At 48.0% G+C, this 24,582-nt stretch overlaps 1 protein-coding gene across 2 annotated transcripts in view; it reads right to left on the reverse strand.

The window, feature by feature from the left end:
- The window catches only part of LOC141156682 (coagulation factor XIII B chain-like), a 784,153-nt gene that overhangs the window by 89,407 nt on the left and 670,164 nt on the right, over positions 1-24,582 (reverse strand). For both annotated transcript variants that reach the window (XM_073642930.1, XM_073642929.1), the window contains exon 11: positions 11,738-11,935. In XM_073642930.1, the coding sequence (XP_073499031.1) occupies positions 11,738-11,935 (198 nt within the window). The remainder of the gene's footprint in view (positions 1-11,737; positions 11,936-24,582) is intronic.

The raw sequence follows: 24,582 nt of genomic DNA on the forward strand, positions 1-24,582 counted from the left end.
ATCGGCAAAGTCTTTAAAAAACAACCAGACTCGGGAAGACCTAATACTGGCAACTTCCTTCGTGTTGGTGTTAAGGGGAATGGTTGCCTTCCTTCGGTCTGCGTCCACCACACTGCTTCTTCCTGCCTGTTGGGGTGCTCTGCCTCCCACCCCCTGTGTGCTGCTGTCCTCGCTCTGCATGTCCTCCTGCCAGGTTGGGTCAGTTACTATATCATCCACCACCTCGTCTTCCACTTCCGCCCAATGGTCCTCCTCCTGACTTTCTGGCAATTGTGTCTCATCATCGTCCACCTCTTGTGACACTTTCCCACCGTCGCCTTCGCGTGACCGTGGCTGCTAAAATATTTGGGCATCGCTACACGCGATCTCCTCTTGCCCCGCTTCAAGTGGACTGGGCGAGAGGCCCGAATCTATAAATGGAAAAGTGAACAGCTCTTCAGAGTGTCCAAGTGTGGGATCAGTTGTCTCTGGGTACTCGGCATGTTGGGAGGAAGGAGGATCAGGGTGAGGAATATGCGGTCCAAACTCACAGCTACTGAGACTTGACCGTGTGGAAGACCGGGTGGTGGTGGTCGTGGCTAAGTGACTGGAAGCATTATCCGCTATCCAACCAACAACCTTTTGACACTGCTCTGGGTTCAACAGTGGTGTGCTGCGGTCCCCTAGAAATTGGGACAGGAAGGTCAGGCGAGAAGATGTGGGTGTTTGTTGTGGCACAATTTCGGTTTGCCCACGGACTTGTCCTCGGCCTCTGCATGCACCATTACCATCACGTCCAGTTCCCCGTCCCTTGCCACGTGCCTTGCCCATTTTAAATGGAGGACAGTATCTTCCACGCTCACTACAAATGACTGAGTTTGGAGCGAATTTATATGTGATCCGTGTGACGGAGAAAACAGAGTTTTAAATACCTGGCCTGTAGGTAAGTAGTTTGACCAGCAAACTGCTGTGAATTGCTTCACTGACACACTGAAAGAAATTTGTAATGGAGGCCAGAAATGGCAGTATTTTATGAAAACGTATATGTGAGCCGTGTGACGGAGAAAACACCGTTTTCAATACCTAGCCTGTAGGTAACTGTTTTGAACAGCAAACCAGTGACAAAAACTTTGCTGGCACACTGAAAATTTTTTTTAATGGAGGCCAGAAATGGCAGTATTTTCTGAAAACGTATATGTGATCCGTGTGATGGAGAAAGCATAGTTTTAAATACCTGGCCTGTAGGTAACTGCTTTGAACAGCAAACCAGTGTGAATAACTTTGCTGATGTGGCACCCCAGGGGTCTGGTTTCCACAGTAATAGCAATATTACATCTGAGAGCAGGTGGGAGGTCTCCTGGTCAGGAATCCTATGCATGCCACACCTCCTGCCCAGTCCTGGGAGGGGAAGAACTTCCCCTATATAAAACTAGGGCTGAGGCAGGGTTAGAGAAAAAAAGAGCAGAGAACACAGACAGAGACACAGTCTGGTCTGTAGTGGAGCAGCTTTAGGAACAAGAAAGATCAGGAGCTCTGTGGGAGCTGTGCTAAAAGAGGTCAGGGCTGGAAGCTGTAGAGCTCGCCCTGATTGAAGAGTTCTTACCGGACCCGGAGTCCGAGGCTGTGGGGACTAATCCTTACCCAGCAGCAGAAACCGCCCGGCAGGGGATTTCAGGTCCTCTGGCCAAGAAACCCGAAGGCACGGTCACACGCAAGGGACCAGCACCGCCGTCGTGGAGCGGAAGCTACCAGAAGGCCCCGAGTCACCGGCCATACGGGTGAGCACCACACGGTACACTCAGGGACGTGGGCTACTTTTATCAGCCTCTAGCAAGGTAGCCAGAAGAGTACGATTAGTTGGGGAGGCCTACAACTCCACCTGGCCAGGGGAGATTCCATCTGCTCACAGACTGACCAGGCCCCGATCGCTAGCCAGTACTCCGGGAGGGTCTACCTTTGTCACCAGTAAAGACCCTGAACTACACCGCACCGTCTCTGAGTGTTTCATCATCCACGTCCGCTGCCCTGAGGCCATACCCCTCCCGTTGGGGGTTATACCATCCCCGCTGCACAACCGTATCACCGGCCTCAGCGGTCTGCCCTGCAGCGGCGGTCTCATGACCGCATTCAACGGGTGGCGTAGTCGAGCAATATAACATCTTCTGACAAGCACCGCCACTTAGTTTGACTCCCTGGGCACGGACCGGGTCACCGCCACGAAACTACTACCCCTATCAGATCCGGCTCCGGGTAGGTCACCTGCGTGCGCAACGCTACTCAGCACAGGCCCAGGGACGCGTAAACTTTGGCGTAGTCGGCAGGATTCCGTGCCCGCAACCACCGGGTACTGCGCGCCTGAAAAAGAGACTTTCAAACTTACCTGTGGTGAAGATTCCCGCCATCCGACGCCATCTTCTACCTTCTTCCCGCCATCCGTGGAGTTTTCCCGCCGTTGGACGCCATCTTGAAGACGCCGCGTGGGAAGAAGAGGGGCGTGGACTCCGAAAGCGCGCGAGAACTGAAGCTCCGCCTCACGTCCGGACGTTGCGTAAGGTCCTGGAAGGAGCCCAGCAGACGCCGACGTCACCGGAGCGCGACGAAAGGTCCTCGACCCTGACGATCCACTGCGGAGCCGCGGCCTACAGAAGAGGATCATCGCAAGGTAGGCCACGGTCCACTAGGGGGGAGGAGGATGTCGGATACGGAGGAGAGCTTCACTGCCACAGCCACCGCCAGCGCCACCGCTGCAGCGGTCATGCCTTTCACGATGCCCTATATCCCGGGGGCAGCCTGGCTACCCCAGTACTCAGGGGAGTCACATACCCTGAGTGACTTTAGAGAAAAGCTGGATAGCCTCTTCCAGGTGTACCCCCTCACAGAAGAGCAAAAAGTGAGCATCCTGGTGGCCCAACTAACCGGGGCAGCCCAAAGGGAGGTAAAGTCCTGGCCACCTGGGAGGAGGACTGTAGCAGGGATATTAACACGGCTGAAGGACACCTTTGATACCCGCACCTCAGCTGAGATAAAGCTTAGTTTCTACGGGTGCAAACAGCGAGCACATGAGAATATAAGGGACTATGCACTAAACCTACAAGAGGCCCTGAGAGCCATTAAGCAGGCCGACCCTGACGGCGTGGGAAACGAGGACAGGCTGTTGACCAAACAATTTATAGAGGGACTATATTGCAATGCCCACCGAACCCAGTTGCGGGCAATGGCCTTACAGGATCCTCATCTGGACTTTGCACAGTTCAAGGACAGAGCCATTCGGGTGCTCCGAGAACCGGCACCGGGTGGCGTTGTGGCCCACAGGCGCCCTACTACCGCTTACCACCAGGAGGCGGCGCCCTTGTCGGCAGGGCCTGTGGGAGCTGATGCGCAGGCTTTGAACAATGACCCGGCTCCAGACCTGCACCATCAGGTCCAAGAGCTAGCTAAAAGCGCAGCTGCGCTAACCCGAACTGTGCAGTCTTTACAGGTTGCTGCTCCAGGGAAGATCCAGCTGGCATCCGGACCGGAGGACATCCCGTGGCGTCGACCAAGGAGGACCCCACCGGCCAGAGGAAGACCCAGCGACCGATACAACGAGGACGGACAACCCATCTGCCGCCGCTGCAATCAACCCGGACATATGGCAAGGTACTGTCCTTTTAAACTGGCACAACCTGGGGTAGAGGGCCAACCCCTAGGAATAAGATCGCCAGGCCCATCGAACTGGCGTGACAAATACGTGGGAGGACGTCCAGTCTTGCCTGTAGTACTGGATGGCATTCCTATGAGTGCCCTACTGGACACTGGGTCACAGGTCACCACCATCCCGTACGTGCTCTTTAAGCAGTACTGGAATGACTCGGATATAACCCGCTACCCTGACGACGACTTGAGTATCATCGCCAGCAATGGTCAACCCGTGCCACAGATCGGATTCAAAGAGATGACCATTAAAGTCGGTAGAGTCGAACTGGCAGCACAGGGACTGATCATTGTAGACATTGACAAGCGCGAGAGTCACCCAAAAATAACTCTAGGAACTAATGTGATTGAAAATTGTCTTGCAGAGGTGATTTTCATTTTACAGCAGGTTGCCAAGAACGCCAGCTCCGGCCAACAGCGAGTGCTCCAAAAAGAGATCCGGGCACTGATGCGGCGGCAACAGGTGGAACTCTCCGGTGGTGAGATTGGAAGCGTGAGAATGTGTGACCCTTTCCCTATTGCCATGCCCCCAAAAAGTGAAATGATGATTTGGTGCCGGGCAGCTATTGGTCTAAGAGGTAGAGACTACCAAGCAATGGTAGAACCCGTCTACTCAGACAGTAGGCCCACCATTTTGACAGCACGGGGGGTGGTTGATGTACGCCATGGGAGGGTGCCCGTTCGCATAATAAACATCGGGAAAAGGGAAGTGTACCTGCCCCGGTATGCTACGCTAGCCAAATTGTATACCATCAATCAGAATTCTGTACAGGCCGTGGAACCCTTGCCTCCATCTCAACCAGAGGAAGGTAACGGCTCTAAGAAACCAATGGAGGACTGGTGTCAGCAACTACATCTGGGTACTGACTCCACTCCCTCACACCAGAAACAAGGAGTCTATCGGGTGGTTCAAGAGTACGAGAGAGTGTTTAGCAAACACCCGTTAGACTTCGGGCGAGTAAAGGGGGTAGAACACCACATCCCCACGGGAGACCATCCTCCCATAAAGGAGAGATACCGACCCGTACCCCCTGCACACTACCAACATGCCAAGGGGATGCTTAGAGACATGAAGGAGGCTGGGGTAATCAGGGATAGCTGTAGCCCCTGGGCAGCTCCACTAGTCTTGGTTAAAAAGAAAGACAACACCATGAGAATGTGTGTAGATTACCGGAAAATCAACCGTATCACACACAAAGATGCGTACCCCTTACCAAGGATAGAGGAGTCTTTGGCTGCTTTAAAATCTGCTAACTTCTTCTCTACTTTGGATCTTACTAGCGGGTACTGGCAGGTTCCTGTAGCAGAGGCGGACCGGGAGAAGACCGCATTCACCACCCCGATGGGACTTAGCGAGTTTACCTGCATGCCGTTCGGACTCTGCAATGCACCAGGAACCTTCCAACGGTTGATGGAATGCTGTCTGGGACACCGAAACTTCGAGACGGTCCTGTTATACCTGGACGATGTCATCGTTTACTCCAAGACCTACGAGGACCACCTGAAACACCTGGCAGAAGTGTTCGAAGCCCTGGCAAACTACGGCCTAAAGGTGAAACCCTCCAAGTGTCACCTCCTGAAACCAAGGGTGCAGTACCTGGGACACGTGGTGAGTGCTGACGGAGTGGCTACCGACCCTGATAAGATCACCGCAATTAAGGAATGGCCAAGCCCCTCCAGCGTAAAGGAAGTGCGGCAGTTCCTCGGGTTGGTAGGCTACTACCGAAGGTTCATTCCCGGTTTCACCAAAAAGGCAGCTCCTATGCAGGACCTCCTGATAGGCCAGTCCAGGAAGGCCAAGAACCAGAAGCCGCCCTTCAGATGGGAGAAGTTGGAAGAAGAGTCCTTCCGCCAGCTGAAGATGGCCCTCACGGGGGATGAAATCCTGGCGTACCCGGATTACAGCCAGCCCTTTATCCTCTACACCGACGCAAGTAACATCGGGCTAGGAGCCGTACTGTCCCAGATCCAGCAGGGGAGAGAACGGGTAATTGCTTACGCCAGCCGAAAACTGCGACCCACCGAAAGAAACCCTGAGAATTACAGCTCATTCAAGCTAGAGTTCCTGGCAGTGGTGTGGGCAGTCACCGAACGCTTTAAGCACTACCTCGCCTCTTCCCGGTTCACCGTGTACACGGATAACAACCCGTTGACACACCTGGATACGGCAAGACTCGGTGCCCTGGAGCAGAGATGGATGGCCCGCCTGTCCAACTATGAGTTCACGATCAAATACCAGGCAGGACGCTCCAATACCAACGCGGATGCCCTGTCCAGAATGCCAAACCTACCGGACGTAGGGGAAGATCCAGAGGAATTGGAAGAAGTTGAACTCCCCGCGTTCCACCATCATGGGACTATCCAGTATTCCCACCGTGTAAGGGGTAAGCAATCCGCTACGTTCAACCCCTTAACTCATTACAACTGGGCGGAAACGCAAGACAGTGACCCCGCCGGCCGACTGGTGAAGGAGATGCTGACTCAGCCAGATGAACGCCTTGACCCAGACGCTCCGGAGGAGACCAAGCAACTGTGGGCTGAGAAGAGTCGACTGTTCCTTTACAAGGGGAAGTTGTGCCGCAGAATGGTTAACTCCCGGACGCATGAACTGATCTGGCAAGTAGTGGTGCCAAGAAGAGACGCGGCTATGGTACTGGAGGCATACCACGACGGAGCTGGGCACTTCGGATGGAAGAAGCTGGAGTTCCTGCTGCGCGGGCGGTTCCACTAGGTAGGCATGAGAGGAACCATCGAGAGGTGGTGCAGAGACTGTGGACCGTGCCACCTAAGAAGGAAGGACCGTGCCAGCCAGAAGACTCCCTTGCAGCCCATCATCACCCGACAGCCACTGGAACTGGTAGCCCTGGACCATGTGAAACTGGCTCCAAGCAGATCTGGGTATGTCTACGCCCTCACAATCGTAGATCATTACTCCCGGTTCCTGGTGGTGGTCCCGGTCAAGGACTTAACGGCTCAAACAGCAGCTAGAGCCTTCCAGCAGCACTTCTGCCGTCCACACGGATACCCAGAGCAGGTGCTGACGGACCAAGGACCTGCCTTTGAAGCGGAAGTCTTCCAGGAGTTCTGCACTCTGTATGGCTGCCGGAAGATAAGAACAACACCCTATCATCCGCAAACCAATGGACTCTGTGAGAAAATGAACCAGGTGGTGATAGACCTTCTGAAAACATTGCCCCTGGAAGAACGCAGTCTGTGGCCTGAGAAACTGCCTGATCTGGTGGACCTATACAACCACATCCCGGTAGGTTCTACCAACTGTACCCCGGCTTACCTAATGAGAGCGAGACCTGGTAAGCTGCCTGTTGATCTGGATATGGGAGTCCTGACACCCGAGGACACTTCACTAGAAGCAGACTGGGACACAGAGAGGCAGCAGCAGTACCGGAAAGTACAGGAGAGCGTTGAGCGAAGTCTCTGTCAAGCTAGAGAAAGACAGGAGAAGACTTACAACCAGTATGCTCCCGCTGTTCCCTTGGTACCTGGAGAGCAGGTCTTGAAGAGGAAGAGACGGCTCCACAAGTTGGACGACCAGTGGGAGAAGGACCCGTACACCGTACTGCCCTCAAGCCATGAGAACCCGAAAGTCTGCACAATCAGTAAGGATGGAGGAGAAACCACAGCCATTGTATCCCGAGATCACCTGAAGAAGTGTCCCGAACAGCTACGGGACCCTGAAGAAGAACAAGAAGACCCTCGACCCGCAGAGGAAAGGGAAGATATGGTCAGTACTGTGCTCGGAGACTTCCCTCGGTCTTGGACTCAAGTCAATGGCGCTGTTGTGGTACCCGTCCTCACCTTCCTCCAACCAGCATCCCAAGTGCCTACGGAGAAACAGGTAGAGCTGGAAGAGCAGCCGGTCCAGGAGGCAGAAGACCCCACACAAGCAGACCAGGAGGATCAACCCTCTGCTTATAGTGAGCCTGCCGTACCCCTAGTGAGCCAAAGAGCCCGTAGACAGCTGCCCAGTTTATCTTTGACAGCTCCTACACCCCGTAGCTCAGGACCAGTCAGTCAGCTCCGTAGGTCCACTAGAGCCACTAGAGGCCAGTTGCCCGTACGTTGGAGGATCTAAGTGTTTAGACTGCTTTATTTGTATTTACCTGTTTATTGTTGCTTGTGAATAATTGTGTATTTCTAGTTATTTTATAGGTGTCGTTTATGGATTATCCGGAATCCTTTGTACATATGTTTGGAGCGTAACCCAGGAAAGGACTAAGACTGTTAAAGACTCGGGGCAGGACAGACCCCTACCTGGTTACGGCTCCCTGTTCCTTTGTGAATTGGACACCCTTGTTTTCTTCAAAAACTGCACCCGGTTGCGGACACGCCGTGACCTTCCTAATGTGTTTTTCTTTATTGTACTGTTTCTGTTTATAACTTGTTATGTTTACAAAAATATGTTTAGTCCCGGAGTACTAAATTTTACTAGGGGGGAATGTGGCACCCCAGGGGTCTGGTTTCCACATTAATAGCAATATTACGTCTGAGAGCAGGTGGGAGGTCTCCTGGTCAGGAATCCTATGCATGCCACACCTCCTGCCCAGTCCTGGGAGGGGAAGAACTTCCCCTATATAAAACTAGGGCTGAGGCAGGGTTAGAGAAAAAAAGAGCAGAGAACACAGACAGAGACACAGTCTGGTCTGTAGTGGAGCAGCTTTAGGAACAAGAAAGATCAGGAGCTCTGTGGGAGCTGTGCTAAAAGAGGTCAGGGCTGGAAGCTGTAGAGCTCGCCCTGATTGAAGAGTTCTTACCGGACCCGGAGTCCGAGGCTGTGGGGACTAATCCTTACCCAGCAGCAGAAACCGCCCGGAAGGGGATTTCAGGTCCTCTGGCCAAGAAACCCGAAGGCACGGTCACACGCAAGGGACCAGCACCGCCGTCGTGGAGCGGAAGCTACCAGAAGGCCCCGAGTCACCGGCCATACGGGTGAGCACCACACGGTACACTCAGGGACGTGTGCTACTTTTATCAGCCTCTAGCAAGGTAGCCAGAAGAGTACGATTAGTTGGGGAGGCCTACAACTCCACCTGGCCAGGGGAGATTCCATCTGCTCACAGACTGACCAGGCCCCGATCGCTAGCCAGTACTCCGGGAGGGTCTACCTTTGCCACCAGTAAAGACCCTGAACTACACCGCACTGTCTCTGAGTGTTTCATCATCCACGTCCGCTGCCCTGAGGCCATACCCCTCCCGTTGGGGGTTATACCATCCCCGCTGCACAACCGTATTACCGGCCTCAGCGGTCTGCCCTGCAGCGGCGGTCTCATGACCGCATTCAACGGGTGGCGTAGTCGAGCAATATAACATCTTCTGACAAGCACCGCCACTTAGTTTGACTCCCTGGGCACGGACCGGGTCACCGCCACGAAACTACTACCCCTATCAGATCCGGCTCCGGGTAGGTCCCCCGCGTGCGCAACGCTACTCAGCACAGGCCCAGGGGTGCGTCACTGACACACTGAAATTTTTTTTTAATGGAGGCCAGAAATGGCAGTATTTTCTGAAAACGCATATGTAATCCGTGTGACGGAGAAAACACAGTTTTCAATACCTGGCCTGTAGGTAACTGTTTTGAACAGCAAACCAGTGTCAAAAACTTTGCTTACACACTGAAATTTTTTTTTAATGGAGGCCAGAAATGGCAGTATTTTCTGAAAACACATATGTAATCCGTGTGATGGAGAAAACACAGTTTTAATTACCTAACCTGTAGGTAACTGTTTTGAACAGCAAACCAGTGTCAAAAACTTTGCTGACACACTGAAATTTTTTTTTAATGGAGGCCAGAAATGGCAGTATTTTCTGAAAACGTATATGTGATCCGTGTGATGGAGAAAACACAGTTTTAAATACCTGGCCTGTAGGTAACTATTTTGAACAGCAATCTGGTGTCAATTGCTTCACTGACACACTGAAATTTTTTTTAATGGAGGCCAGAAATGGAAGTATTTTCTGAAAACGTATATGTGATCCGTGTGATGGAGAAAGCATAGTTTTAAATACCTGGCCTGTAGGTAACTGCTTTGAACAGCAAACCAGTGTCAAAAACTTTGCTGACACACTGAAAAAAAAATTAATGGAGGCCAGAAATGGCAGTATTTTCTGAAAACGTATATGTGATCCATGTGACGGAGAAAACAGTTTTAAATAGATGAATTTTTAGCGCTTAACAAAGGACCTGGCTGTATTCTGCAGTGCCAACAAGCAAATGGCGCAGAAAAACCGTGTTCTTTGGATTGCTTTTTAAGCAAATAATGAGGATTAAGATGCAAAAAAAATTATTCCTGGCCCCTGAGACCTGGGCCTATTTCCAGCCGACAGAACTGGAATGGAGCCTCTTGTGCTATATGCACTGCAGTCTGCTATATACACTGCCTGCCTTTACACCCTGCCTGCCTGATATCTCTGCAGATGGATTAGTCCTCAGAAGGACTGTTTGTTAAGATGGATATGTGTAATGTACGGTTTTTCTCCCTACACTACCTAATACAAGATCAAATCTCTCCCTGACACAGCAGCAGCTCTTCCTACACTGTCTGATCCAGAGTGACTGTGACGAGCATGGCGGCGCCAGGTCTGATATAGACCTGATGACGCTGTGCGGCCAGCCAATCACTGTAATGCCCACAACCAACATGGCTACGGCATTACAGTGCATGGCAGGCAATCCCTGCATGTTCATTGGCTCTCTAAAGAGCACCAAACATGCAGGGAGGGGACCCGAGTTCCCGCCAGAGCAACCCGGAAATACTCGCCGAGCTTGTCGGGCACTATGATGCTCGGGCGTGTACCGAGTAGTGGCGAGCACGTTCGCTCATCACTAGTGACCATCTATTAACCTGAGCAGTCATGAGGGCCAGACCCCTTTGTGTCTATATACTTTTTAAATGTTTTTAAATGTTTTGTCTACGAAGTTTCTGGAATAAAATTATATATTTTATATATAGAAGTGTGCTGCTCCGTGCATGTGGTTCTTTTCTCTTTTCTTTTCTCTCTTTTTGTGGTTCTTTTCTCTTTTACTTTCCCTCTAGAATATGGCGACATAGAAATGTACTGCTTTGTACAGATGTACTGTATCTCTATTTACCAGAATTATCTGCTTATGGGTTCAGAGCCTGCACAGCAGCTTTATACATAGAGAATCCTCCCACTGAGGTCTGTGGAGGCTGTAGCTTGTATCTTTCACTGTTGCCTACAATGATATAAATTGTGGGTTTGACTTATGGGGAGACCAGATCTCACAAAAAAATAGAAAGTGACATTTTTGTACTTTTTTTAATTAGTTTTAGCAGTTTATAGGAACATAAAAATCTGTCATTTTCTTCACTTCTAGAATACAGGGACATAGACATACACTGTTATGTGCAGATATATCTCTATGCATCAGTAAAATCTGCTTGTGGTTTAATTGCCTACAATGTAGCTTCAAAGATAAAAAATTCTCCTTTCTAAACCAGTGCAGTTGGTGGCTCATAGGTTTTTGGTTCACATTCCAGTGGAGACCAGATCACAAAAGAATAAAAACTGTTTAATTAATTAGGAGTGAGCAGAGCAGAGATGGTGCCCGCTCCTCTCCAATGAGGAGCAATGGAGCGATAAAAACATTGGAGAGAAGAGTGAGTGACGGTCGGGACAAACCCCTGACGTGCTCGGACATGTGAACTGATCCCTCAAAGCAGACAGTCCTGTTGAATCCAGGATGGTTGAGAACAATGCTTCGGAGTGTAATCAGGGTGCTAATCAACTGAGCAACGGGCAGATGCACTTTCATTGGATGAAATTATTTTTAAGCTGACTTTAAAATCATTACTCTATGCAGCGCATAATCCTGTGTAATTAGAACCTGTGCTGCAACAATGGCAGTCTACATACACAGAATGATCTATTATTGATCGTTCTTTGCACATCAGAACTGTGGTCTACCTGTCTAAACAAGTTATTAAGCAAACACCGATAAATTATCCCTTTCTGTTATTATTCTGGAAACAACTTATTTAACTGAATTAATGTTTGAACTTGCACATTCCTATGTTCCGTCTCACACCTTTTCTTAGGCATTTTGGATATTCCAACTTTCCATGTTCGCAAGTAATTCTCATCTGAGTGGTAGGAAGAGCTTCATATCCAAAAATACAACTGAATTCTATATTTTCTCCATGTTTAAGGTACTTTTTTTTTTCTTCTGCAAACCTTAGCTGTATATTATTTTCATCCATGCTGTTTTCCTTTGCAGTACAAGGTTCTGAAACATAAAATAGACATTTTTTCTAAGTTATTTTAATTACTTTTAGCTAAGGCACAGTTATCTTTAACTCTATACATTATATTTACTATAAAAAGTTACATATTTAGTATGATTGTATGATGATGATTTAGTATGATGATTTAGTATGAATTTAAAGAAGATCTTTTGCTGGATTTTTTTAATTTAAAATTAGTGCTGCTTCATTGATTCTGGAAAAGTTTTTATTTTTCTTCTTTGCCACTTTGTTCTAAAGTTATTTACTAAGGGGGAATAAATATGCAAAATTTCCCTTCAACTAACTGGGTGTATACCACAAAAATTCTCTGTGGGCATTTGCTTTTTCTCCTCTAACTTCATCTCTTGAGAGGTGTGGGGAGGCCCCCATACACAATATCTGGTCAGCCAGTCCCCCTTTGATCTAAAGGGCATTTAGCTAAAATAATACTTAACAAATATGCAATACAAATTGAATAATGTAGTAAACCTTATTTATGAGCTTTCTACATTAGCTTGAACATTTAAGTTATATTATAGCTTGGCTATTTTAAAGTTATCTTTTTCTATTTATTAGGAGCAGAATTCCCAAACTAACATATTTTCCTAGTCATTGTTTCTAAATTCTAGTGTCTACTTCAGACATGTAAAAGATAGAGCATGTAGAGTAGTGTTGAGCCACCCCCGTAGTGTTCGAGTTCGGTTCGGTTCGTCGAACACCCGTGTGTTCGCCGAACTGTTCGTCGAACTGTTCGTCAAACACCTTCGAACACCGTTAAAACCAATGGCAGGCAAACAAAAACACATAGAAACACATAGAAAACACCTTCAAAGGTGTCCAAAAGCTGACAAACTGCTCAGAAGACACAACTAACACATGGAAAAGTGACAAGTACATATAGTCATGCGAAAAGAAAAGAGGTGGAGGAGTAAAAGGAGGGGGAGACACAGATATAGGCATGTCATGCCCTTCTAAAATCCAAAAAGTGAGAAGCCGACACGGCCAGTCCGTTCCTGCCTGTGCCACCTCTGTGTCGCCGGGTTTGTGCCAGAGCCGCGGTGGACCCTGACGGCCAGCCCCCCTATCCCAATACTGGTGCCTGTCCGCCGGTGGGTCGAGGCCCCCCACGGTGGGGGGGGGAGTAACATCTGCAGAAGAAAGACCATCTTCCAGCCAAACTAAGATGTCGACTTCTTTTCGTGGACAATGTGATACGATCCCATTCTTACGGACACGCCCATCGCTACAAATTCTAGATGAGGCACAAAAACAGCAGGTGCTTCAACGGATATCAAGTGCTCCTTCAAGTGGGCTCTCCATCACCTCAATTTCAACATCACAAATACTCCAGTCCTCAGAGGTGTCACCCCAATCGCACTTGCTTCCTCACAGCTCCCAAGTCTCCAGCTGCCCGTCTGAGTATGGGGTAACACAGATGGTTGAGTCTGCACAGCTGTTTACTCATACTATAGTCTGGGAAACGGAGGTCTGCTCCAGAGCTTCTGTTAATCCAGATGAGGAAATGATCTGATCCGATGCCCAGAATCTTTATAAGTTGGATCCAGGACCAGATGAAGAAGGTTCTGAGCATAATGTAGACCCTTGTTCCCAAACTGTAACTCCTGTTGGTGGAGACAATGATGAAGACGATGATGAGACTCAAATACCTGATTGGAGCGACAACTTGACTTTTCGGTCAGGGCAGGAAGAGGTTGGCTCTGAGGGCGACGGGTGTGATAACACACAGGGTGATGATGACGAGGTTGGAGATCCCACTTACTGTCAACCCACAGTCAGACAGTCGATGAGGTCAGCAGAGGAGGTGGAGGAGGATGTGACTAGCCCTGGGGATGGGGATGACTCGGTACCCGGGCATTTGCCTGGCCTTGGGGATGTCGCGGTGGTCGGCTCCCTGGCCCGTACCCTGGGGTCTCTCTTTAAAAGGGTGGATAATTGTTAATTTTATAAGAGTTCATGACGCCACCTGTGGTATCTGGTGACAAGCACCAGCGCTGCAGCAGTCCACTGAGGCCGGTGATAAGGCAGCTCGATGGTATAGCTCCCCACAGGTGGAGCTAGGTCTCAGGGCAGCGTATGCAGGGGGAATGCAGGACAGGCGAGACCCAGCTGGGTCAGAGCAAGAACGGGAACGGACACGGTAGTCACTTCAGAACCTTTTACTGGTGGAAATTCAGGCACATCCCGGAGCACTGTAGGGTGAAGGGTGCATATCAGGATCCTCCCCAATGAGCGGGTGTAGGGCCTCCTGTTTCTTGCCTCTGCGTAGTAAGTTTCTGACCTGCCTGGAGCCAGGCCTAACTTTGTCTCTGTCCCGCGCTGGCTGACCTTGTGGTAGGGCCTTCTCTTGGAGTTCACGCTCCCAGTATGCGGGGCCTAAGCGTCTCCTGGCTCTGTTACATATCAGTACCTTTGCGATCCTGGGACTTGTAGTTCTCCAGGGATTCCGGTTATGCCTTACTGGGTCATAGAGATACCGGTAAGCTCGGATCCTGTGTCCGGTAAATGCTTCGGGGTGAGCTGGTTAAGCTCCTCTGCCCCTTATGTACTAACTCGCCACTCGCCTTCGGCCTACTCGGGCCCTCACTAGGCTATACACACTAACGGCAGCTTGCCGCGCTTCACTGATCTTACGGCACCGGCACACCTTAAGCTCTATCTGGGCTCCCTGAATCTAGCAAGCAGGAGCCTCGTGCTCCACTGCTGAACTATTAACTGCGTTCTCTAGACTAGACTGAGCTCCACTGCAGACTGACCTCTCTTAGGCTTCTCTACTGCAGGAACTCTTCAGAGGAACTGAACTGCCTAGCTCCACCTTCCCTATTTATATCCCTAACGGGCTCCCTCTGCTGGTCTGAGGTGGAAGGTGGAGATGTGTGAATGTTTATGGGGGCCTCTTGTGGAGGATTCCATCAATGCACTCTTGTAGGATCTGTGATACCAAGCGCAGCGGGGCATCACAGATGCTATTGACGACGAGGTTAGGTTGCGCCTTCCTGAACAGAGACGGAGTACTGGAAGCACGTCAACAACTGCATCCTCAACCACAACTCTGCCTCTGACCACAAGTCGTAGTGGCTCTTCAGGTCACATGGGCTCTAAGCCTTGCATAGCCTGGGCATTTATTCAGATCGATAAGGATGACCCAACTCGTGTTATCTGTAATATTTGTCAGCAAAAGCTAAGTAGAGGCCAAAAAATACATAGTTTGAGTACTTCATGCATGTACCGTCACATGGATATGAAGCATAAGTTGCAGTGGGAAGCTCACTGTGCCAACCACCGTCTGCCCCATCTTGTGCATCCGCAGCCTCTTCATCCTCTGTGACTGGGGGGACAGCAGTCACACATGTTTTTGGACGCAGACCTGCCACCTCTCTACCCGCAACAGCCAGTGTGATTGGCAGGTCGTCAGTTCATTGGGAAGTGGAAACACCTGCTAGTGTTGAGCGCTCTCTGACATCGAGAGCACCACCTTTGGATCAAGGCAACCTAACATGTCCGCCTGCATCTTCCTCACAGACCGGAAGTTGCCGGGGACACCCTACTCAACACCGTCTAAGCACAACAGCCAGCCCTCGGTCCCTCAGATGTGGAAAAGTAAAAGACCATTTCCTCCTAGCCATGAGAAAGCTAAGAGGTTGAATTTCACCATCTGCAAGCTGTTGGCTACAGAAATGCTGCCTTTCCACCTGGAGGACACGGAGGATTTTCAAGACCTTATGTCCGTCACAGTGCCCCAGTACCAGATGCACAGTCGGCACTACTTCTCAAAGAAAGGTGTGCCTGCGATCCACTAGCATGTCGCACACAACATCACCGCTTCTTTGAGAAACTCTGTGTGTGACAGGGTGCACTTCACCACAGACACTTGGACGAGAAGGCATGGACAGGGGCGTTACATGTCGCTGACTGGGCACTGGGTAACTATGGTGACAGCAGGACAAGGGGCTGCTGTCCAAGTCTTACCGTCCCCACGAGTTGTGTGTTAATCCTCTTTATCTCGAACTTCCTCCACTGCTTCTGCCTCCTCAACCTCCTCTCGGTCCTCCACCTGCACCCAAAGCCTGTCTGGTAATGCCACCTGCTTTCTAACTGCGCAGAAGGAATCCTGCACACCTCCTTACTATGCTGGCAGCAGGGCTCAACGCATCAGTGTTTACTTTGAAATGTCTGGGAAATGTGAGTCACACAGCTGAGGAGTTTTGGTCAGCTCTGGAGACCCAGTTTCATGAAAGGTTGTCTCCACTGGACCTGCAACCAGGGAAGGCCATGTGCGACAATGTTGCAAACCTGGGTGCGGCACTTCGCAGGGGCAATGTCACACACGTGCCTTGTATGGCTCACGTGTTGAACCTGGTTGTCCAGCAATTTTTAGCCCACTATCCCGGACTAGATGGCCTTCTGCAGAGTGCACGGTCGCTGTGTGCTCACTTCCGCCGTTCACATCCCGCAGTTCAACGACTTACATCTCTACAGAAGTCGTTGGGCCTGCCAGTTCACCGGCTGAAATGCGATGTGCCGACACGGTGGAATTCAACTCTGCACATGTTGCAGCGACTGTGGCAGCACCGACAAGCCCTGGTGCAATACGTTCTGACATATAGCCTGGGCCAACGAGATCCAGAGGTGGGGCAAATCACGCTGGAGGAGTGGTCTCAGATCAGGGACCTATGCACCCTTCTGCACAGTCTTGAAATGGCGACGAAGATGTTTAGTGCTGACGATGCCATTATCAGCATGACTATTACGGTGATTTACATGCTGGAGCACATGTTAAACAGAATTCGGAGTCAGGTGGTGGGACAAGAGGAGGTGGAGGAAGTAGAGGAGGAGTCGTATGCGGAAGGGATAACATCTCCAAGGTCCAGACGGTTGACAGCACCAAGGCGGCAGGCATGGGAGGGTGGGGGAGAGGGATTAACCAGGGCGCATGGTAGCAGCCAAACTGTTGAGGAAGGTGCAGGAGCCGAGGAAGAAGTGGAGGACGAACTGGCAATGGGCATGGAAGACTCATCAGATGAGGGAGACCTTGATCACATTTCTGTTGTGCGAGGTTGGAGGGAGAGGGCAGAGGAAGGAAGCATGATTCTTACCTCGCTACCAACACAACAAGGACTTGGTCCTTCTGGATGCGCAAGACACATGAGTGCCTTCTTGCTGCACTACCTGCAACATGACCCCCGGATTGTCAGAATTCGAAGTAATCCCGACTACTGGGTTGCCACACTCTTAGATCCCCGGTACAAAAGTATATTTGCCGAAATAATTCCTGCCATAAAAAGGTATTGACGAATGCAGGAGTATCTGTTGCAGAATCTTACATGTGCTTTTCCACAAAACACCAGTGGTGCACGTAGTGAATCTCACAGTTCTAACTTGCCAACGGTGGGACTGTCGAGTCTTCATCACTCAAACAGTAACAGTAACACAGTATCTGCTGGTAACAGCAATTTTGTGGAATCGTTTCACCACTTTTTTAGACCATCCTTTGCAAGGCCACAGGAGACAAGAAGTCTGACACATAGTCAATGCCTACAGAGGATGGTACAGGAGAATCTCCAAGTGAACATCGAAGCCATGACTGTGTCACTGGACCCTTGCTCATTTTGGTATTCCAATCTTGAAAAATCGCCGGAGCTCGCCACTCACACCTTGGAGATCTTGTCATGCCATGCAGCCAGCGTTCTCTCTGAAAGTGTGTTCAGCGCTGCTGGTGGTGTGCTGACAGATAAGCGCATGCGGCTGTCCACTGAGAATGTAGACAGACTCACGTTCATAAAGATGATCAAATCATGGATTCGCAAGGACATTTCTACCCCTGTGTCATCCTTGGGAGACTAAAAGCTTGGGGATTTGGTAAAATCACCTCACCAACCGTTTTAAGCAACAGTGGGGCAATTGATGCCACTTAACCCTAGAACGCATGACCATAAAAATCTACACTTTCACATACCTGGGGCCCTTTAGGCCCGTGTGCAAATAACATGGAATAACTCAAACTCAAATGACAAACAACTATATACATGAAGAATACCTAGAGTTTCAAAATTCTAACTAAAGCAATCTTGCAGAAAATAGAAAACAATTAACTGGGCGGGCCTGCAAGGCCACAGGTATGCGTTCTAGGGTTAAGTGGTGTCTGTGCCACAATTTTGGGAGTCCCCTTGCTGTGTCTTACGTGACGTTGGCATCGTCAATTCCAGGTGGGTTGGGTCGCACCCCCCCCTTTTAACTGTAAGAAACTACATACACTATGGCTTGGGGTAACACAGATGGTTGAGTCTGAAGAGCTTTTTACTCAGAGGTCTGCTCCAAATCTTCAGTGTCTGCTAGTCAGCGTAGAATTTTTAACTGCATCTAGCCTAGGCAATACTTTGGGCGTAGTAGCCCAGCTGCGAATCAAGCTGCACCGCCTGTGTATCTAATAAGAATTTTTAAATTAATCTAGCCTAGGCAGACTGTGGGGACCCCCAACCAAACCCAGATGCTCAGCCCCCCTACCGCCCCCCTTTCATGGACAACCCAATAATGTAACTCTTACAACTGGATGGGTGAGGATCGGTCACAGCTTTATTAACTCTTTATACTCATTCCATTAGAAAAGCATTTTATTTCTAAAATAATTCAGCTTGTTGCAGCATGCCCTGGGTCCCCACTCCGGCAAGTTGGCCAACAAGTGTAACTCTCCAACATGTCCTTTCTATTTCCAGGCCACGGAGGATCCAGCGTACTCGTATGCAGGACTCTGACCCCCACCCATCACTCTTAACGCTTGTTCCACTCCGTCCTGGAGTCTTGACAGGAATATGTCCAGTCCAATATCTATTAAGTGAACACTGTCGGGCCGTATGAGGCCTGCTTTATCTCCTTCCAGTTGTCGGTGTCGTATCACTACACTGCCTCTGTCTCTTCTAAATTTTGCCATCCGAATATTTATTACCCGCCTTGTCCATTCGATGGCCGTGATGTCTCGCGCACCTTGCCATACCGCTATCGGCACAATCTCTGACCATACTATAGCTAATTTTGTGAAAAATTCGCTGAAGCGCTCAGTGTCTAGTTTCATTATTGCCATTAGTTATGCGCTCTTGTGATGACCTAGGTTGTTTCCCCCGGCCTGTATAACTAAGATGACCGGACCTCTTGCCTCTCTCCCTACCTTGATTACCTCCATTAGTACCTGTGGCCATAGCAGGCCTCTAATACCTCTCCAGTTGAAATATGTGTTATGAAACTCTAAATTCCTCCCGCCTGGGCGGACTTTCGCCCTTTTTTGTGCCCAATATATATACGAGTGGCCTATCACTCACACTGTTGGCTTAGCGTTACCTGTAAAAGAAACAAACCACGTTAGGATAACAAGTCCGGTCTTATGTATCTCGCCAAACACGTGGATCGCCATCTCCCTATCCTCTGAACTTCCGTTTCTGACAGTCCTGCTCTTGCTGCTTCCGTGGCCGCACCTATGCGGAATGATTGTGTCCCGTAATCTTTGTGGTGGTTCCCTGCCGATGTTATGCATTTATTAAATATAGCTTGGAACAGGTATCTTGATAATGGCGTTCCATCAATGTGTGATACGAAGAAATTACTTTGTGATCTGATGGTTAGATATGTTTTTACTATTGTTACCCGACTCAGTGTACCGTTTGTGGGTTGTAGAAGTACCCAAGTACCCCTGCCCGCTGGAACCGTTTTCGATTGGTGTATGCGTACACGTATTGCATTATTGGCTATGACTACTTCCTGGTGTAATAAGCGTCCACTGGTCGTAATTTTGGATTGAGGGACTAATTCGCTTATACATAGCGCCCCGAAGAAGGCGATCACAAATGCAGTAGACATTAGTGTTGCTTCAAATTGTGAGTGTCATGTTAATGGTGTTAGGGATAAGATGTGAGAAATCAGTTTTAGTGACACGGGACGGGACGTCTACATTCCTGACTTGGCTGACCCCTTTTCCACCCTTTTATGGATTGTCTGATGATGAATCTTTGTCACATCTCCCCAATTCAGTAGTTGGAAGTGAAATGCTACTCCGGTCAGACACCGCTGCGCTGACGCCCCTGATATGCCCCTCATCATTAGCTGGTGGAGAAATTCTATGGTGACTTGTGATCTGGCTTGTTCACATTGGTCAACCCGTCTGCCTGCTACTAGTCGTGTCCACTCTTCCCATGCCTTACCGCATGCTTGCCACGTTGACGGGGCAACTGACGCTCTGATTAATGGCATGAACTATTCGCCACTAGATCCCATAGGGAGGGTGGGCAACTGTTGCCCGATGGGTGGGCGTTGTGGAAGAGCTCTGTGAAAATCTGCCAATTGAATTGTTATAAAGCGTTAGCAGCAGCTTTATACCCCTCAGCATAGTGGCTAGCGCGGACCCATACATTGTGTTTTAGGCACAGGAATACTAGCCTGCGTAGTAGGCCTAGCACTGGGAGAGACGATGATGCCATCTTATTAATGCAGTGCGCTAGGCTGGTGTTTTGTGTTATGAAGCGTATATTTTTGTTAGCCAGGCGCGCGCCCCATATTTCTATTGCTACCACTATTGGGAAAAATTATTTTCATGGCTAGATGCAGCTAAAAATTATTATTAATTTCAAAGCTGGTGGAGCTTGGTATAGATGGCCTAATACAATGAGTCCCACACACTGCTAGAAGCCCAAATATTTTTTCAGAGGTAGATGCAGATAAAAATTATTTTTAATTTGCAACCTGATGGAGGTCAGTATAGATGGACTAATAGAGAAAGTCCCACACACTGCTAGAAGGCCAAATATTTTTTCAGAGCTAGATGCAGATAAAAATTATATTCAATTTGCAACCTGATGGAGGTCAGTATAGATGGACTAATAGAGAAAGTCCCACACACTGCTAGAAGGCCAAATATTTTTTCAGAGCTAGATGCAGATAAAAATTATATTCAATTTGCAACCTGATGGAGGTCAGTATAGATGGACTAATAGAACAAATCCCACACACAGCTAGAAGCCCAAATATTTTTTCAGAGGTACTGTAGATGCAGATAAAAATTATTTTTAATTTGCAACCTGATGGAGGTCAGTATAGATGGACTAATACAACAAGTCCCACACACAGCTAGAAGCCCAATATTTTTTCAGAGCTAGATGCAGACAAAAAATTATTTTGAATTTGCAACCTGATGGAGGTCAGTATAGATGGACTAATAGAGAAAGTCCCACACACTGCTAGAAGGCCCAATATTTTTTCAGAGGTAGATGCAGAAAAAAATATATTTAGTTTGCAACCTGATGGAGGTCAGTATAGATGGACTAATACAACAAGTCCCACACACAGCTAGAAGCCCAATATTTTTTCAGAGGTAGATGCAGAAAAAAATATATTCAGTTTGCAACCTGATGGAGGTCTGTATAGATGGATTAATAGAACAAGTCCCACACACAGCTAGAAGCCCAATATTTTTTCAGAGGTAGATGCAGAAAAAATTATATTCAGTTTGCAACCTGATGGAGGTCTGTATAGATGGATTAATAGAACAAGTCCCACACACAGCTAGAAGCCCAATATTTTTTCAGAGGTAGATGCAGAAAAAAATATATTCAGTTTGCAACCTGATGGAGGTCAGTATAGATGGACTAATACAACAAGTCCCACAGACAGCTAGAAGCCCAATATTTTTTCAGAGCTAGATGCAGACAAAAAATTATTTTGAATTTGCAACCTGATGGAGGTCAGTATAGATGGACTAATAGAGAAAGTCCCACACACTGCTAGAAGGCCACATATTTTTTCAGAGGTAGATGCAGAAAAAAATATATTCAGTTTGCAACCTGATGGAGGTCTGTATAGATGGATTAATAGAACAAGTCCCACACACAGCTAGAAGCCCAATATTTTTTCAGAGGTAGATGCAGAAAAAAATATATTCAGTTTGCAACCTGATGGAGGTCAGTATAGATGGACTAATACAACAAATCCCACACACAGCTAGAAGCCCAATATTTTTTCAGAGGTAGATGCAGAAAAAAACATATTCAGTTTGCAACCTGATGGAGGTCTGTATAGATGGATTAATAGAACAAGTCCCACACACAGCTAGAAGCCCAAATATTTTTTCAGAGGTAGATGCAGATAAAAATTATTTTTAATTTGCAACCTGATGGAGGTCAGTATAGATGGACTAATAGAGAAAGTCCCACACACTGCTAGAAGGCCAAATATTTTTTCAGAGCTAGATGCAGATAAAAATTATATTCAATTTGCAACCTGATGGAGGTCAGTATAGATGGACTAATAGAACAAGTCCCACAAACAGCTAGAAGCCCAAATATTTTTTCAGAGGTACTGTAGATGCAGATAAAAATTATTTTTAATTTGCAACCTGATGGAGGTCAGTATAGATGGACTAATACAACAAGTCCCACACACAGCTAGAAGCCCAATATTTTTTCAGAGGTAGATGCATAAAAAAATATATTCAGTTTGCAACCTGATGGAGGTCTGTATAGATGGATTAATAGAACAAGTCCCACACACAGCTAGAAGCCTAATATTTTTTCAGAGGTAGATGCAGAAAAAAATATATTCAGTTTGCAACCTGATGGAGGTCAGTATAGATGGACTAATACAACAAGTCCCACACACAGGTAGAAGCCCAATATTTTTTCAGAGCTAGATGCAGAAAAAAATTATATTCAATTTGCAAGCTGATGGAGGTCAGTATAGATGGACTAATAGAATGATGCTATGCCCAAAAGATTTTACTTCGCTAGGTGCAGTAAAAAAATTGGTATTCTATACACAGGTGGTATATCTTGCAACACAGATAGGCTACTCCACTGACTAACACACTCTGCAATAGGCCAAAAAGCATTAGCTTTGCTAGATTCAACCAAATGCTGTGAAAAAAACTTGCACAGCACTGGCACAGACCTGCCTGGCAAAAACTGATAGGAACTGATGTAACCTAGTCCTGAAAAGGACTCCAATTACAATTAGTCTTTACTCCCACAACCTATCTATTTAAGAGCACAGATCTGCCTGATAAAAGTCATAGGAAATGCTGTAACCTAGTCCTTAAAAGGACTGCAATCACAACTATTCCCTACTCCCAAGCTATCTGTAGATTTGTGCGAAAATTGGCTTGAAATTAACAAGGTATAGCGCACACAGCAACAGCGGTGCCGTCTAACACGCATCTGCAGCAGTGAGAAAATGGTGGCGACAGGGAAAATGGCTTGGTCTTATAGGGCAAGGACATGTGACATACACTGCCAATGACACATGCCCTTGCTTGTGTGAAAAAAAGCACTTCGCTCCGTGTGTGCGCTGCTGATAGGCTGACAGATTGCACCTCCCCACTGTAAATGCGGGAAAGAGAAAAAAAAAATGGAAATCTTCATTGTTCCTGCAGAGATCCATCCCCTGCCCCTCCCCCCACCCCGCTGTACACTCAAACTGCGTATTAACATTAATTTTCATCATTACTGAGAAAAAATCCAGTTATGATTTTGGTGCACGAACAGTTATCGAACATAACCTCGGCAGCCGAATTTTTCTCAAATTGTTCGTGTTCGCCGAACGGCTCGAACACCGCCCAAAACAGCTCGAATTTGAGATTGGCGAACAGTTCGAGTAGAACAACGCTCATCTCTAATGTAGAGTAGAGCTTCCTAACTAATGGCTCATGCACCCCTGCTGTATGGCTCATAGCGATCTGCTAGCTCTGCACATTAAAGCTGGGCAATGGTGATACTAGGCAATTTGATTCCTTGTTCTGAATCTTTAGGGCTGCGTTTTAGTCAATTTTAAATAGATGTTATTTTATTTTACACAAGCTACACAAAATGCAAGCTCGCAGGCTGCTGATGTATCATATGTATCTCTGCCCTGCATAACTTCTCTTCCTGAATCGTCTTCTCCAACTCACTGCTTCTACAGTGGTATATCTGTGGGTGGGGGCAAGCAGGGTATTTGCATCGGGTGTAATTAGCACTGGGGTGCCATTGCGCTGTCAAATACTGTAATCTGTGGTGTCTCCCAGGCGGCATTTTGTTGACCTCAAAGAATAGGACTCTCCTATTCTCCAAACTGGTTTCAAACTAACCCCAGACTCAAAAAACATAAAATGCCATCTCCATCACCCAAATGTACATGCATCTTTCAGGCACGAGCATCAGGGCAACGTTAGGCGACATGATCATCTGATTACTCTGCAGGTCCCTGTGACTGGACTGTATGAGGGGAGAAAAATGTGATGGGAAAGCATGGGGGGGGGAATGTGAGGAGACAGCATGGAGGAAAAAAAGTGAAACAGTATAAGTAGTGAAAAGTGTAAGTAAAAAGTAAAGCATAGTGTACTAAGATTGGTGATGTATTCATATACTGAAAGTGGTTGTAATGCTGTATTTCTGTGCTGTTGGTGGTGCTGATAATGTATTCTTGTACTGATGGTGTTTTGGTGATTTACTCATGTACTTATGATGGTTCTGGTGATGTATTTCTGTAATGTTGGAGGTTCTGGTGATGTATTCATGTAATGATGGTAGTTCTTGTGATGTGTTTCAGTACTGTTGGTAGTTATGGTGAAATTTTTATGTACTGATGATGGTTCTGTTGATGTATTTATGTAATGTTG

The sequence above is a fragment of the Phyllobates terribilis genome, unplaced genomic scaffold, assembly GCF_046119375.1.
Source record: "Phyllobates terribilis strain yellow unplaced genomic scaffold, ASM4611937v1 Scaffold_8__6_contigs__length_399053987, whole genome shotgun sequence".
NCBI lineage: Eukaryota > Metazoa > Chordata > Amphibia > Anura > Dendrobatidae > Phyllobates > Phyllobates terribilis.